The 17,260-nt window shown below is 42.5% G+C and overlaps 1 protein-coding gene across 2 annotated transcripts in view; it reads right to left on the reverse strand.

Annotated features, from left to right (window-relative positions):
• HDX (highly divergent homeobox) overlaps positions 1 to 17,245 on the reverse strand; it is a 41,962-nt gene extending 24,717 nt beyond the window's left edge. For both annotated transcript variants that reach the window (XR_003527971.1, XM_027645351.1), the window contains exons 1-4: positions 14,985 to 17,245; positions 11,279 to 11,425; positions 7,057 to 8,175; positions 2,663 to 2,716 (exon numbers count right to left, since the gene is read on the reverse strand). Coding sequence is in view for 1 of the 2 variants with exons in the window: in XM_027645351.1 (XP_027501152.1) it covers positions 2,663 to 2,716; positions 7,057 to 8,175; positions 11,279 to 11,425 (1,320 nt within the window). In the remaining variant the exon portion in view is untranslated. The remainder of the gene's footprint in view (positions 1 to 2,662; positions 2,717 to 7,056; positions 8,176 to 11,278; positions 11,426 to 14,984) is intronic.
• Between the last annotated feature and the right edge of the window lie 15 nt (positions 17,246 to 17,260).

Consider the following 17,260-nt stretch of genomic DNA (forward strand, 5'->3'; position numbering starts at 1 on the left):
ACTTCCAAAGGCCCTCTCATGAGTAACTGAGAGGGTGATATTTCTAGACTAATATTCATTAACAATCAGGATTACATCATCTTCCAGCAGAGAGAAAGAGTTTCTGCAGAACTGCACAGCTTTTATTTCTCTCCTGATGCAGCTGAAGGACAGGACAAGGAAAACAAAACATCAAGGCAAAAGATTAAAAATTCAGAGCATCTAAAAGACGATCTTCTCCATTTTAAACAAAATCCAGATTAGCCTTTTTCCTGTTTGAATGGCAGTAATTGCCATAATGGCACTTCTACAACTCCAGCCATTCTATTTTTGCTCCCTCACACTCTTTCTTCAAAAGGATTTCACAGTTGAAAGTGAAGTTTTTTAGGAAGTAGGAGCTGCTTCTCTCTGTTTGTTGTCTTACACCTGCCTGTACACAGCAGTTTTAGGGTGCCAGGTCCTAACCCTGTTTCCTTAGGGAGGCTGATTCTGCATTCCAACCAGGAAAGTGCCTCCACAAACCTGGACACTGATGTTGTCAAAACAGATTGTATTAACCAATGGGTTTATGCATTTTATTGATTAAAAATACACAGGGGTAAAGGTCTAAGGAAAAAGAATTCCCTAATAACCATTCTTAATGGCCCCTCACTGTAAGGAAGACATTGAGGGGCTGGAGCATGTCCAGGGAAGGGAACAGAGCTGGGGAAGGGGCTGGAGCAGCAGGAGCAGCTGAGGGAGCTGGGGGGGCTCAGCCTGGAGAAAAGGAGGCTCAGGGGGGACCTTCTGGCTCTGCAACTCCCTGACAGGAGGGGGGAGCTGGGGGGGGTCGGGCTCTGCTCCCAGGGAACAAGGGACAGGAGGAAAGGAAACAGCCTCAAGCTGTGCCAGTGGAGGGTCAGGTTGGATATTAGGACATATTTTTTCATGGAAAGCCCTGGCACAGACTGCTTAGGAGTCACCAGCCCTGCAAGTGCTCAAAAAAGTGTGTGGATGTGGCACTTGGGGACCTGGTTAGTGGTGAACACGGGGGTGGTGCTGTGCTGGCAGCTGAACTCAATGACCTTAAAGGTCCTTCCAAACCTTAATGATTGTATGATTAATAAACAGGCATCTCCACATCCTTGAAGGTTTTAAACTTACTGCAGAAATGTCTTCTCCAGCTTGTGTCAGGGATCAGCATGACCACCATGCCCCAGGAACCCAGCCAGTGCTGCAATGAGGGGCCAGCATCACATCCCACTCCCAGCCACCTGCTCCTGCTGCCCACTCTGAGCTGGCTCTGGCCCTCCCCTGATCCCCAGTAAGGGCAGTCAACTCTAAAGACAAACTCAGCAGCAGAATATGTACCTGACAGCTCACACACTCCCCTGGGCTACCCTGCAATTAGATATTGGCTGTGGATGGGGTGGCAGGGGGAAAACCTCCCCCTTTCAACAGTGAAACTGTACTGAGGACACTCAGCAGCTGCTTTAAAAGGTCATTAAGTGATGAGGGGAAGGTGCCTTCCAGACAAGAGCTACATTTTAAAAAGCCTACCCAAGAGAATTAGCACTTAGGGAAGAGAAAAGAAGGGCTGAACACAACAGGATTTGTATGAAAGTACCAGTTCCTCTGGGAGATGCTCTTCTGAAGTGCTCTCTGTGTAAACTGAAATAAGTGATACCACCAAAGCCTGCAGAAACTGGAAGTGCTACAGCTGAGACCTGGAAAAAGTCTGAGAGAAAACACAGTGCTACGGTTCTTAGATTCCTACTTATGTAGGAAACTACTATAAACTCACACTTTTTGGAGACTAAACAGAATAACCAAAATTAAAATTAAAGAAAAAACCACTGGTTACACCAGAAGATGGTAAAGAACCTTCCATTACCCAGACCTCACACTGCCAAAGCAGCACCCACTGCCAGGACACTGCCAGCTCCATGGACTGGGGGTTTGGATGGGTAAGTTTGGGTTCCATGACAGACACCTCCCTAGTTATTGGATCTGGTGGAGCAGCCTCTGGAGAGCTTGGCTGTACCACCCAACCCACAGGCTCAGAGGGGATTTTCATGGTGATGAAGCAGAACTGAAATGTTTTCAAAGAGAAGCCAGAAATGTGAGCAGTAATCAAACAAAAGAGTTGGACAGAGGGGTTTTTTTCCCTGACAAAAGCTGTTGTGTTATGGTTTGGAGTAATTTCTGAATTGAGGACACCAACCTGGCTGATTCTGCTAATGTGAAATGACATGTATGTGGATAAAATTACACTTTAAAGTTCCTACAGACAGCCCAGACTAATTCTGTGCATGTGCAGAGAAGCTGCACAGGGAGTCACTCTCTTAAGCATTCAGTTGCCCCAATTAACAATCATTTTATTTGCAATATAAAAAACATATTCTGAGCTCCAAACTCCCAGTCCATCAATTCTAATGTAATATTTCACCTAACAGACAATTCCCACACCTGAGCATCACATCACTTCACACAGGATTATGACCTTGGCCTGCTTTTAAAGATATACATCAAACTTTACCTCACCTGAAACATTGCACCTGCAGATAATGTTTGTTTTAGTCCAAGTATAAAGGGAAAAAATTCAACACAAGGTAAACAGAACTGACATTTTCAAAAATGCATTTTTTTCAACTTTCCATTGCTTCACTTGATGCATTAGATACTTAAATAGAAATGTACTTACTGCTCTTTTTCTGGAACAACCTGTAATCCAAGGCACAGTAAGGTTTCCTGAAATCTGTAGAGGACAAGGAGGAAACAGAACAGAAAACAAGAGCAGCTTAAATTGCTGTGAGAGCTAAAACTTAGCAGCTTTCCCGAGACTTCAGCACTGTACATTCAATTCAGGTAACAATGTCTGTGAAACAGGTTAAGATTTACAAGCAAAGTCCCACTGGGCCTCACTGTTAAGCCTAAACACTGTTTTTCTTTGGGTGAGGGTAAGATAATGAGTATCTCAAAACTTGTATTTTCTTTGGCCAGATTTCTCTTCTGGCCTGTCCCCAGACTGGCAGGACCGAGCAGACGAGTCAGACAAGGGCTGATGTCCAACAGAACTGCCCTCACAGTTTTCTAAACTACGTCAATTAAACTTTCTGAAAAAGTGCTCTCGTGTTCATCACGGAGCTGTTCACTGTCAGATGACAAGGATTGGAGCATTAGCAGAAAAGTTAGGGATATAAGGTTGGAGAAGGAAGGAGAAGGGGTGTGAAGGTAAAGGTTAGCTGCCTCAATTTCCATTGCTTCCCCATCATTCCCAGAGGTCAGACATTATTAAATAATAATCTCAGACTGTTTTCCCTGGCCCTCTGAAATGTGTCGTAGCCTGGAATATTTTAGGCTGATTTAGGATTCCATGTTCATCTTTGCTGCAGACAAGCAATGCTTGAGACACTAAACACAGCTCTTATATTAATCCATCTCAGGTCATATCTGCAATCTGAGGAAGAAAAACCTGTGTGGTTCTGCTGCCTGAGCCAAACTCCACGAATAGTTTTTATACTTGCAAGGTGCTCTCCTGATGACTCCTGCAGCATGAGCACAACCAAACCAGCATCCCTGGGACAGCTGGCTGGGGTACAAGCACACAAGACACTTTTATTCTTCAGGCTTTCAGCTGGAAGCACCTGGGGGCTGCCCAAGGTCAGACACTTTCTCATTACAGCACACGGTGGTTGTGGGGGGTAGAAATGAGCATCATCCCCTCCTAAGGGCAAATCTGCATCAGATTTTAAGGCTAAAATATTAATTTCTTCACTGCACACACGTCATAAACTCTGTATAAACATGTTACATCTATTACTATCCCATATCCCACACAACAGCTTCACACCACAGAATCCACTGTAAAGGCACCATGAGCATCCACCCAGGCAGCTCCTCTTCACAAATTTCAAGTGGGGCTACAAAGAAAAAGTTCTTTTCTGTGTCAATAAAGCAAACTCAGCCAGGGTTGCTGAGTTTTAAGGGTTGCCAGGAAGACAAATGCATACAGGTTCTGACAGGTAGGAGGCCAAATACAGACAAGTTCATCTCAGCAGAACTGCCTGAAAGACAACGTGCATGGCAGAATTGTGAAGTGCCATGATGAAAAAAAGGCAGAAGGGTTGGGGTTAAGTTTTTTTTGGGGGGGAATGTGTGTATTTTTAGAGTAAGATGGATCATTATCCTGCATTCACAGGTGTAACTCCAGTCCTGGTCCAACTGGGACAGCTACAAAAGTGATGACCTGAAATGCCTGACTCAGATATTGTGCCTCAGAAACTGCAGATCTGCCAGAGACACTCAGAGGTGCTGCAACCCTTGAGCTGTCCCTTCATCAAAGGGGTTACACTATACAGGGCCCTACATAATCTTTTCCCAATTCACCTGTAGATTTTATATCCCAAACTCAGTGCACTGGACCAAACCAGGAGCTGGTTGCTGTGTTCCAGCACTGCTTGGGGCCACATTTGGTGTTTTTGCAGGAACCTCACAGGTTCTCCCCACTCATTCTACAAAGCAGCATCCCCGAAGCCAACTCTATAATTAAATAAATATATATATATACCTGCATAATCTATTCTGACTGAAAGGCTTTGGATGCTCTCTTAAAGTAGATAGGGTTAAATTAGATACTGTGTTTCAGTGTTTATAACAAAGTAATTAAAAATACACATCTTCAACAGTATTTTTGGCCCCTAGGGAGGAGGAAGAAAGCAAAACTAAACCCCAATTCAGCCTCAAGGACAGCACAAACAGCCTCTCTACTTCTGCACATTTAAAAGTCAAACTAAGACAAGGAAGAAGGTTGAACAATTTGTTTACTGAAACTGCTCAGGCATTAAAATTGATCACTTAATTAAATTTAGTCTTAAGTTACACTAACATGAATTTGATTAATTGAACCAGTAAGGAAGCTATAACTAATTGCTAATTAGATACCTCACCAATACACGACAGTAATTACTTCATCAAAACACAAATCACACAGTCCTGACTTTGAAGAAGCATCTGCTTGGATGTTCCAACTATTGCAATAATCATTTACCTCAAGTTTAATCTATTTTTAAATTCAGGAAGATCTCCCCAAGTTTAAGGATTTTCATTCCTATGCTTCTGGATAAATTAGCTAAACATGGGCAATAAAATAAACATGAACTGACTACAAGAAAAGGATTCAGACAGCACCTTATGAAATCTCTAATAGCCAGGAGGTTCACAGGGTGCCTGCTCACAGCAATAAGGGAATTAATAGCAACCTGCTCAGGTGTTCCAAGGTTTAAAACTCTGGAATAAAAAGGGATATGATGGGAAAAAAACCAGCTCCCTCTATATAAGTTGCATTCCCAAATCCAAAGAACAAGGTCCCTGAGGCAGACAGGGAGGTCAAACAAGTACAGATGAATTCAGTTCTCAGAAAAAAAAGTAGATTATTATAACAGGAGAGAAGTAAAAGAAAAACCTAAAAACAGTTATAGAGATCTTGTTCTGATCTATATCACACCACCCAGATGGATAAAATGTCACCTACCATGAACTGTTTCAGCTGTTTAAAAAGACCATCCCTACCCCAAAAAAATCAAAGTTATTCCAAATTTCATTAAAAAAATAAAAACAGAGGAAATAAATCTCTCTGATGTTTTTTCAAGAGTGAAATAAGCTCCATGAGCACAGAGCTGGAGGTGTCACTAATGGATTTCACTTCATGAAACTTTAGAAAAATGTCCTTAACTTGACCATAAGCACTTTTACCAGCCCTTCACTGGACAAATCTGCACATTTACAGCCCTTCCTTTCCTATGAAACTGGGATGTCAAAAGAAAACAGCACTTCATGAATTTTACAACTCAAGTAAGAACAGTAACAGCAAACATTGACAGCCTAAGTGAGAGAAGGGAGAAAGGGAAGAACAGCTTGTTTGATGTCCCACCTACTCCACAGAATTCACTCCAGAGTATCTCTGTTCATCAAACCTCAGGTTTAACAAGAAAAGCAATAATTTGGGTGAAAAGTGGCACTTACTCGGACTCAAGAGCTTTCTTGCATAGCCTCACACGAGATAGGAGCAAGTCAGGAAAAAAGGAAATAAAAAAATAAAAAGCACTCCACAAAGTCTTGCTCCTTTATCCCACTGAGCAAAGCACAGGAAAAGCTGGTATGGTGCTGACATGGTTCATTTTCAGGATAAATTAAAAAGGCAATAACAAGCCAATGCATGAAGGTAAGACATGCAGGATCACATCCTGCCAGTCTTAAAAGACTTTTATCTCAGTGTCTCTAGGCTATGTCATGCCACATGACATAAAAATCCATGAAAAATACCAATTTGGATGTTTTCTGCACAACTCTCTCTCCCCTAGTAATAACAAATAATAAAAAAAATGTGTCAAGTGTTGCAGTTTCTTCTGAACATCTTTTACTTCTTCAATTATCTGCAGTTAATTTTCCCCTCAGGATCACTAAAGGGACTTTTGTACAGGGTGAGGAATAAAGGGGTTGAATGTAAAACTGCTACTGGAATTAGACGCTGTGGGAAAGGATGAATATTTGCTCCCTGAGTGTGTCCCATCATGTTAACTCTTCACAGGAGATCTTAATCCCTCACAGACACAGCTCCAGGAGACTGGCACCTGCACAGGGGGTACAGGAATCCAAGCTGGCATCAATGAGGGTGAGCAACTGCAGAGCACACCAATGTCAGCACCACCCCATGTTCCTGTGCCACACGTGATGTGTGTGCACACAGAACAGCCCAGGGTATTGCTGGCTCAGGTTTGAGCATCAGCTCGTGGGTATCACCCTCCTGCACCCAAAATTTAGCTGCTGAATTGATGAACCCCTCACTGATCTTCAATATACACCTACCAGGGGCTCAGATGGACAGGTAAGAGTGGCACCACCCTGCAGTGCTGCCTGCACTGTGTCTGAGAAGGAACCATCTCCACTGAAAGGTGTAGAAGCCTGCAGAAAGGTGAACCTATTGCTTAGCAGCCACCAGCTTTGAGAGACAACATTTATCTACATTACATTTGTATACAGTATTTATCTACAACCTTGGCTTCAAGGTTTGAAGACAGAGATAAACTGATGGATTACCTGGTAATTATTTTGGTTTTGTGACAGCCTCAGTTGACTTGAAGATGTAAAATGAGGAGAAAAGGTACTCCTGGATGCATTAGCACCGCTGTACATTGTGCTGGCTGTGCTGTGCAGTGAGGTCCGTGCAGGGAGGTGGTAATCTCTGCTGTGGTAGAGAACACTGTCAGGCAGGTCCCTGGCACTGGCCCCCTGTGCCCCACAGCCCCCGCTGCGGCCCGGCCCCGACACGGCTGCGCTTTGGTTCTCCACTCGAGCAGAGCTGCTGCTCTCACAGTATCTGGAGTAGCTCTGGATTTGTGCTCCCATGGATGCCAGCTCCTCCTCCCTGGCATACTCGTCCTCCACGTCCCCCGTCTCCATGGCGATGGACAGGCAGCTGCCCTCCAGAGAGGAATGTTTCTGCGTTGTGCTTCCCGCCACCATCCTCTGGGGCTGGTCCGTCACCGCCAGGGAGAACACCTCGCGGATCTCCAGGTTCTGGGTGCTACAGGCAGGGTCCCTGGGGTGAGCCCTCTGCCCGTGGGGCACGTGCGATGCCAGAGCCACATGCTCTGGTTTATGTGACCTGTGACAGCCCACGGGCTCGGCCTTGCAGGGCCTGTGGCATATCATGGGTTTCTGAGGTAACACCAGCTCCGCCGTCTGCACCGAGGAGCCGCCGTAGCTTTTCTTCGTGTGGCTGTAAATGGAGTTTGCAGAATTGAGCACGCTCGTCTGCCTGGATAAAATAATGGTCTTTTCCCCTACTAATAGGGAAGCATTTTTACAGTGTGGGACTTGTCGTCCTAGAGGGATGTGCTGCTGCTGGAACTCCGCGTTGCCTTTCCCCGGGAGCCTCGGGATGGAGGTTTTGTGCATCTCTGCCATGGAAGCGTTGGTGTGTTTGGTGGATCCCTGCCTGCCCGAGGAGGTGGCAGGGCTGTAAATCCCAGTCACTATCACATCATTATTGGAAGAGGTCCAGGAGGATTGCTGGCTGTGGGATCGGGCAATATTGACCACGTTCCGAACTTCTGGGGGCACTGAGGGAGTGGCAGGGGCTGTCCCTGGGGGGGTCCCTCCGGATTCCACCGCGCTCTTGCTGCTCATCTTCCTCCTTTTATTGCCAACCCACGTCTGCAAACGACAACAGCAAACACGAAACAAGGCATTAAAGACTCACAAAAATCAGGCAATTCCGTTTTGAAGCAGGTCTGGTGAAATGTTAAGTGTTCAAGTTGGGACCTAAGTTGACAAATATGTAAATCATCGACTGATTATGCAGAGTCTGAACAATACAGGGTGGAAATCCGGGCCTGAACAACACAGAGTGGAAACCCAGGCCCCTCCTGCTTGGGATCCACACACTAATACACAGGAGAAGCCCAGTCTCAATTCCAAAGCCCCAGTTTCTCAAAAATCCTGATACTGTATCATGCCTTCTCTCCCAAAATTACCGTCAAGATGTGTTTCATTGTCACCACTGTGACTAATCCCCCCAAATTTAAGTTTTTAATGTTCAGCACCTTAGATTGCAGAGCCATCACTCTGGTATGGAGCTAAACTTTTGTAACCCAATAACTGAGAGATACGACCTTCAAATCTGCCTCAAACAGAAGCTGCCAATTCTGGAATTCGGAGGGGAGGAAAAATAAGAAGAAAACAATTTTGTGAAGTACTCAGACCTATGGGCTAATTCCTCCTCTGCCAGCCACAAAAATCAAGATCTGATGTCAAAACCTGCTTTTGAAAGACACTGATAGACAAGATCAGGACTACAGGGATTAGATTCCAACTCAAATTTGCCATTATGGACATTCCTGACAGTAATAATGACAGTATATGGTTTTGTGTAATAGATAGTAGAGGAAAAAATATTTGAGAAATGCAGGTACTGTGGCAGTTGTGCACAGGTTGAAACGTGCTGTGGTTTGAAGCAGATGGGAAAGCGAGTCAAATTTTGCAAAATATCTAATTTAAAGCACAATTTGTTACATGCAGTAAAATCTGAGCTACTAGTGATGACATTTTTCTCCTTAAAAACCAATTTAAAAACAGAATTTATAGCCACAGACCTCAAGTTATTTTCCTTTACTGTACAAAACAGATTTAGAAGATTAAATTTTCCTTTTTTTTTTAAATTTCTGTTCTATCAGTAAACTTTCAAGAGAGAAATTACAGCTGAATAGAGACACTGTAAATTTTGGACCAGGAAAAGAGATTTCATCCCTAACTTTTCCAACTGTATAGAACTAAAATATGAAGGTTTTCCTTACAGTTTTCCTGAAAATAAATAATTTCTAAGAAATGCAAATACCTTAATAGCACTAATAATAAAATACAGTTTCATGAGACAGCACAAGTCAGATTTGACTCTGCTGAGAGTCTTCCTGACTGTGTTCCCAGTTCTTACTCCCACCATTTATCCAAAACACCCACCTGAGCTCCTCCAAAAGGCTTAAAACTGAATTGGCAAAACAAAAAGAAAAAGAACAAAGGCTTAGGTAAGGTTAGCAAAATTACCTGGGTTACACTGAAACTTAACAAAGCCAGAGATGATGAACACAAGAAGGAAGAGAGGAGACAAAGTATTTGCCATCTTGGAGACTGGAAAGATTACAAATACTCTTCAGATTTCCTAATTTTGCAAGGGAGAATAGATTTTATGTATTGCAGTAATAAGATCTGTAGAGGTTTACACCAAATCATAAATGGGAAAATAGGACTTTTCTTTCCAACCCAGCTCAAGACTGGAAAGACTGGATGCAGTTCAACGGGATGAGATGGCAGAAATCCTGATTCTGGGAAAGAATGCATTCGTGCAGTTATGATATTTGAAGTATAAGTTGCATCTAAGGAATTCATGTTCCTATTACAATCATATCTGTAAGTGCCAGCTGGAACCCAAGTATCATTTTGCTGGACGTTGTAAAAAGGAGAACTAGTCACTGACCAAGAGTTTTGTAGGAAAAAAAAAAAAGGAAAAATGGGGGAATTAAGAGAGGAAGGAAGGAGGGGTGTAAAGAAGAGAAAGGTAAAATCGTGCAAAAATATGATAAATGCAGGACAAACACTGGGTCTGTTTCGACTGCACTTTACAAGTGGCAAAAAAACCCTTCACAAGTTCTAAGGGTTGCAAATCAGGGCTCAGTAAGGGAATAAAATTGAAGGAAAAAGGCCCTGATACTTTACTGCAGGAAGGGAAACTGAGAGGGAAAGGAAATCTGGAGAGTGAAGGAGGACTGCCCAGAGAGGAGAGACTGGCTGCCTCCTCCAGGACATTCAATCAGCATAAAAATAGCAGAGCAGGCCCTGAGTGCCCCATCAGCATCCAGATTCCTGTTACAACTGTCTGCCTGTTCCAGGAGCCTCAATCCCTGGCTGACTTTCACAGCTTCCCACTACCAAGAGCTCAGAAGGACAGTTTTAATGTTTCCAGACTGTTGTGAGGGAGGGGAATCCAGGTACTAATCAGGGAGCAGGAAGGGTTGTTGTTGTTGATATATCACTGGTAAACCAATTACAAAAACAACCCAGACTGGTCTCACTTCTTCCTCCTCAGTGTCCAGTGTTGCAGCAGCTCCTGGGAGCTGCACTGCCCTTGTTATTTTTTCAGCTAATGCTTCATGATTTCTATTTCTGCTCTCGGCCAAGAGCCATTTTGTGTCTAGTGTTTCACAAAGGGATTATTATTTCCCTTCCTGTGGAATTCATAGACTTTGGAAGAGCTCCTGTTAGCCCTGGTGACATTCTTGTTTTATAAGAAAAGAATGTCCTCACTGTAAACAGCCATGAGGGACCACAATATTTATGATTGTGATGTTGAATACAAGTGTGACAGAGAAAGAAATAGTTCCACAATTATTCCCCCAAATACATCATGTTATAGAAACTTCTTTAGCTTAAGAACAGTTTCTTAATAACATGACCTTGCTTCTTGCTTTCATACGATACATTGCACAAAGTTTGTACAGGGCAAACTAATTTGTAATTTATTAAAGACTAATTTAAAAAATCCCAGCAAAAGACAAACAAAAATTACTCCTTGTGCAACCCAGGCCCCTGCTAAATACAACAACCATGTGAAGACATTCCAGTGAAAACAAACTATAAAAATGAACGTCACATACACACACTGAAGCCTGATTTAAGACAATGATGGAGTTAAGAGACTCCACATCTCTAAATATTTTATGTAAAGCAAGTTTAACAAACAAATTTGGAAGGCCTCAGTACTCACCCTGACCACACTGAAGTCCAGTTTTGTTTCTTGTGCACACTGTAATATGAGCTGAAAGCAATTTTTACTTTGATTTGTCATTCCATTTTCATAATAACGCTGCAATATCCTTTGTTGTTCTACAGTAAATACAGAACGTAGATTCATCTGGAAATAAAAGAAGATACTCTGAAAGTTGGAATAAAAACTGTAAGACTTGCAGAATACACAGGCTCTCATTTATACCTGTGATAACACTAAGGGTTGACATGTTTTCTCTACAGAATCTTTTACCAATGCTTTTACTTACTTTCTAAAAAAAAACCCTGTTACAGTCAGCATTAGTGATTCCTTTGTGACAGACTCAAGCTGAGCAGGTGAATTATAAGTCTGCAACAACACTGACAGCTTTTCATAAATAAATAAATATTACATTGTGTTGTTAAGTCCATGAGGCTCTAGTTTCAAAGAAGAAGTTTCTCCCTTAAAAAAAATAAAATAAAATAAAGGCATTAGGCAAAACAGAGTAACATCAGCAGATCCAATATCAGCAGGTTTCTCCTCACCTACCAAAAAAAGAGACAAAATCTGAGATAAAATAAAGGTGACTGTTTGACACGAGTGAAGTTTCCATGGTCTCCAACTTCATCAAATCCTACACTCTGTGATGCTTGGTCCTTCTGCTGTGTCAGCACCAGCACCTCCAGCTGCAAAGTCACAAAAATCAAGAACTGGAGACCAACCTGGGGCAAAAAAAACCCAGGAAGGGCTTTAGGCAGCTCTGGAGCCACCCAATGCAAATACTGCAGAAGAAGAGAGGAGGGACTGCCCGTGTCACAGCCTGGGCTGGGAAAGGTCCAGCTCCTGTGGAACTGCACCCTGAGGCTGGAAATCAGGATTTTTAAGAACATGTAAGGGTTGTTTTCCAGGGGTATGAGCCAATGCTGACTGCAGGATGTCAGGATGTGTTCCTGCTCCTTGGTTTGTCCACAGTGGTGCTGAGGAACTCAACCACGATCAGCCCCAGGCTCCTCCAGGGCCAGCAGCAACTCCTCAGTCCTGTTCCCAGCACTGGGTCCCTCCAAGAATCTCGCTGTTCCTGGGGACAGGAGGTGGCCCAGGACAGGGCAGCAGTTTGATGGACACATTAAACCACACATGAGTTTGTTACACGTGACAACTCACACCCTGGCTTGGTAAAGCACACAGCTGAATATGACCAAGTGCAGAACAGACTCCTGAGGGCAAACTGGAGCTTTCTGTTCTTGGTACAAGCAAAAAATATAATCCTGTGGTTAGAGATCAGAAAGAAGATCCCAATCATCACCAACTTCCAGAACAGGGCCTTTATTTGTCCCAAACAAAACGCAGCAAGTGCTGGCCAGGAACAACCTGCATCCAACTTTGTGCCTTGGGAAGCAAAATTGTCACTTTAATACAGTACATGTATCATAATAATGCAGAACAAACTAAAGAATAAGAAACCTCACCATCATCCTGTAGGGAGATAAAGGGGATGAGGGAACCCTTTGCAGCCACTAAGCTTTTTTTGAAAACACCCAGTGGAAAGAAGTGTGGTGATAGACCTAATCTTTGCACAAGAACTGCTTTCTGATATAGAGCAAATAAAATTATTAAAGGCTCAAAAGCTTGGACAGACACCCAACTGCTTTCATATTATTCTCCAAGATGATTACACTATGTAATGGTAATGGATGTTAGGTTCAACAGGCCTGTATAAAGAAAAAAGATTAATATCTAGAATTTGGAGTAAAATGCTTGTAGGCCAGAGCTGTGACTTCAGAGTTTACTTTCCTCTCTATGCCAACAGACAATAGAAAAATCAATTTGTAAAAATTACCGTTTCTTTGAAATAATAGTTAAAACAGAAGATGATTTTTCAATCATCTCTTTTACCTCTGTTCCCAACTCCTGTTCACCCTCTCAATGCAGTGCATTATTAAATGCAGCACCACCAGCTACATGACAAATCAGGCTTTGCCTGTGTTCTGCCTCCCCCAGAACAGGTATTCAGTCACAGCCAGAGCTGGGCAAAGGAAACTCTGGCTCTGAATAATCTACTGTTTAAAGAAATTTATAGCAAGTAACAGAGAAGACAATTATTAGTCCATTAACAAATCAATAAAGTTCATAATAATCTACTCTATAATGTTGGGAACTGCCTTCAGATGTCCCACGTGGATACACTCAGTGACGTGGCCACTGACTGATTTATGTCCCTTCTAAAGGACACACAAGAGGCAGTTTTGTGGTTCTTGCACAATTAGCAGGGCCCAGCTTCCACTTTTGTCTACTCCTCTTTCAGTACCAGAGGCCCTGTTCTATTTAGAGGAGCTCAGTTCCCACAAACGACCTCATCAGAAATAGTTATGAACCTTCCATGTTTCCAGATCCAGCTGTGTCAGCCCAAAGCTCAGCACTTCCATCCACAGGCTCATCACATCATGCTCTCCAAACAGTTCATCTACTCCAATGAAGACTCTTCCCATTGCAAGATAAATTTTTAGAGTCAGACCTGATGACCTGGGAGGGAAGACGTGTGACAGGCCCTTGACACGTTTTTAATTATGGGGATTTCTGTATCCAAGGTCACTTCTGGGTTAAAACACTTTCATTGTTGCATTTGACATTTGTAATTTAGATAAAGACAGGGTGGAGCATTTTCATTAAATCACTTGAACTTCAGATAAACTGTCTGACAGGCTTGGCCCAGCTAAGCTCCAGAGAGGGCATGGTCTGGTTTAATAACTCATTTTTGCAGTGTATTTTAATCACTTGTGAGCTACACCTGCCAACTGGGAAGATTTCTGAGTACCCTCTATCTTGAACCCAGCTGAGTCCAGCTCAGGGCATCTGTGAGAGGCCATCAGAAAGTGATTTAAATAACTAAATTACAGGATCCTACAGACACAGAGTTATGGCAGCTGAGTCATAACTTGAGTTCACATTCCAACTTCTAAACCTTCAATTAAGCAGGTGAGAATTTATCAAAGCATTTTGTGTCTTAGATATACTGAATCCTAAATCAATAGACAGTTCTGGACCATTTCCCACTAATTTCACACCAGTGTGTAGGATGTTTGGCAACACTCCGTCTCTGGCAGGCGCAAAGTTCACTGATATTACGTCACCTTTAAAGTCCAGCTGGAAATCAATTTGCTATCAGCAATTCTTCAGTGCTTATTTTGAATATCTAAACCAGTACCCTGCGTTGAATAAACCAATTCCTGGATGTTTGGAAGCTCCATTAGAACACCATGAAGTCCAGAGCTAATCAATGAAGAGCTGCCTCTGCGTGTCCCATCTTCACAGGCAACAAGTTCTGCTCACACCTGGGAACTGACCCACATTGAGCACTCAAACATCTGTGAGAACATAATGTTACTGTCTCTGAGACAAATTAACACAGGGTACATTCATCAAAGGATTACACTGGTTATTTTTTTTGGAAGTATTACCTATTTAGCATCAGATTTCGTAGTTAGAACAAGACATTAAGTCTTACATTTTCTCCAACACGGAAAATCACTTAAAAACTGCTAAAATTACTGAACACAAAGGCAGTCACATCAGTACCAAGGGAATCAGCAGGTCACACTCCTTCATCACAGACATTATTCAAAACAACCTCAGTAGCTTCTAAGGAAACAAACTCCTTTTCCCAGTTTGTGCACCTAGGGAGCACTCCAGCCTCAGGATTTCTCACCTTTGTCTTGAACCTCAGACTCCAAGTTAGAAATCCACATGGATTTTTATCATAATTTCATTTTGATCTTGACTTGCCAAGCTTAGCAAACATGCATGTGAGCTTTTGGGAAGCCGGGTGTCCAGCTGGTTGGCAACACATTGGCACTGAAAAGAGAGTTTGTTACAGAAAAGAACTCTGTGAAATTTAATAAAAATCAGGCAAAGCATTATGCAAACAAATTCCATGACTGTAAGCTGCCTTTTCACTTCAATAAAAGACAGAGGTGGCAAAGCAGTACTCAAGGATTCAACATCTGCCTGTTCTAGCACAATAAAGCAGCCTTGGCCAAGTGTTTTGCAGCCTTGACAGTGCAAATGTAACAAATGAAAAAGCACCTTCACCCCTGGGATGTGTCCTAGGCCAACTAACATCATGTAACTCTTCACTTTGGGGGTCTCCCACTCCTCAACCTACAGTGAACCCGACAGAATGAAGATGTTCTTCATTCCCTTTCTAAACTGAATACTAATTAAAAAAACTTAGCATGGTAAGATCCCTCTGATATGTGTGGTGGTTTAGGAGATGTAAATGTAGCCCAAGTGTTAAGCAGGGACTGTGACATGTGGGAGATCCCAGAGTGATTAGTGACAAGGTCAGAGATGGGAACTCCCTGCCCTTCAGTTTGTCCCAAGGACAATTCCACAGACACCCTGGGACTGTCACAGTGGCTCCTTGTCAGGTGACATTAAGGGTGTTCTTACAGCTCAACTTTTTCAGGCTTCTTAGGCTGTTTAAGCAACTTTTTCACAGTATCCCCCTTCCTTCCCTTCTGTGGGAAGAGCGAACAGGAGTGGAAAGAGAACACGGAGACCTAAAGCAGAGTTTGCTCCTGAACATTTCCTTCCCAGAACAGGCACTCAGGGTATTGTCCCACAGGGTTTGCTGCAAATGCCCAGTCCTTCCACCCCAGTTACTTTATTCAACAGCCAGAAATTAGGAATCTCTCCAGGGAGATCTGGTGAAGGCAGGTCATACATTTTTAGCAACTAATGGAAACAACTTGATGTCAAGGAGTAAGACAAAAGAAAGAACAACTGAAAGAAAATGGGAATAATCATGTAATCAAATAATTCAAGAGTTACTTAACTGTTCTGGAATGACTTGAAAAATCTGGGGGCAAAAAAAGGGACAAAAATAAAGAAGTAGCATAAGAAGGAAAAAAAGTCTGTCTACAAGTACAGCAGTATAATCAGTGTCCAAAAGTATCTAAATATTAAGATTGCTGAACCAAGTAAACATTAACAAAGTAAATCTCTACAGAACACTACATTAATAGTATTTAATTTGAAAATAGGAAATAAAATCTCGAACTACGGTCATTTTAAACAGCAACAAAAAATAGTCTTGGATGTGATAAATAATAAATAATTCACTCAGAGCACAAGCCACCACAAAGTAACTAAGTATAAAAATCTTCATGGTATAAAACATAATAAAACTGTCAGGGATTAACACAGAGTGATAAAAGGGAACAAGCAGTTTTTGAGAGTTTTCTTTTTTAACTTCAGCACCAAACAAGTATTTATTTATAAAAAAGTCATCTTGCAAAGCCTATTTCTGTTTTAGTCTGTCCATCCATAACAGGTACAACAAGAAAATCAGCACACTCCTCTATTTATCTTTTTTTCTGTTCCCTCCATAATCTCTTGTGGTAAAAACCAACAGGTCTCAGTGCCAATATAAATCTGAGACAAAACTGGAACTATGATAAGAAATGTACTCCAGACATAAATTAAACAAGACTGCAGTAGTGACACTATTCCTCCAGCTTTAGGAACCTCATTCACTTTCCACAGCTGCCAAAACCTCACCATTTCTTGTACATCCCCAGTGGAAAGAAAACAACCAACCAACCAACATTGTAATGTGTGGGGATACTGGATACACATCAAGCAACAATGTTTAATAATCTGAATTGGCAGGTTGGTGCCTCTTTCCTACACAGGCCAAACCAGTTAGAGCCACACGCTCCCAGTGCAGTGGGTGAGGCTGATGGTTGGGTACATGTAATGTACAGCCCAGCTTGTAAAACTACTTCTAAATATCCGTGACTCGCAGCATAATTGCTTCCCTCTCCACTAAGTACAGCATTTGTAGGATTGTATTACAGTCCTACCTATAAAATGCAGCCCTTTATTAGGGACAAATTAGACAGCCCTCAGTAACTTAATAACCTAATAACCCATGACCACAACTCCACAGGTTTACGCATCCCCATCCCACTTTACTGATGC

This window comes from Corapipo altera, unplaced genomic scaffold (assembly GCF_003945725.1).
Source record: "Corapipo altera isolate COAL_440 unplaced genomic scaffold, ASM394572v1 65, whole genome shotgun sequence".
Taxonomy (NCBI): Eukaryota; Metazoa; Chordata; class Aves; order Passeriformes; family Pipridae; genus Corapipo; species Corapipo altera.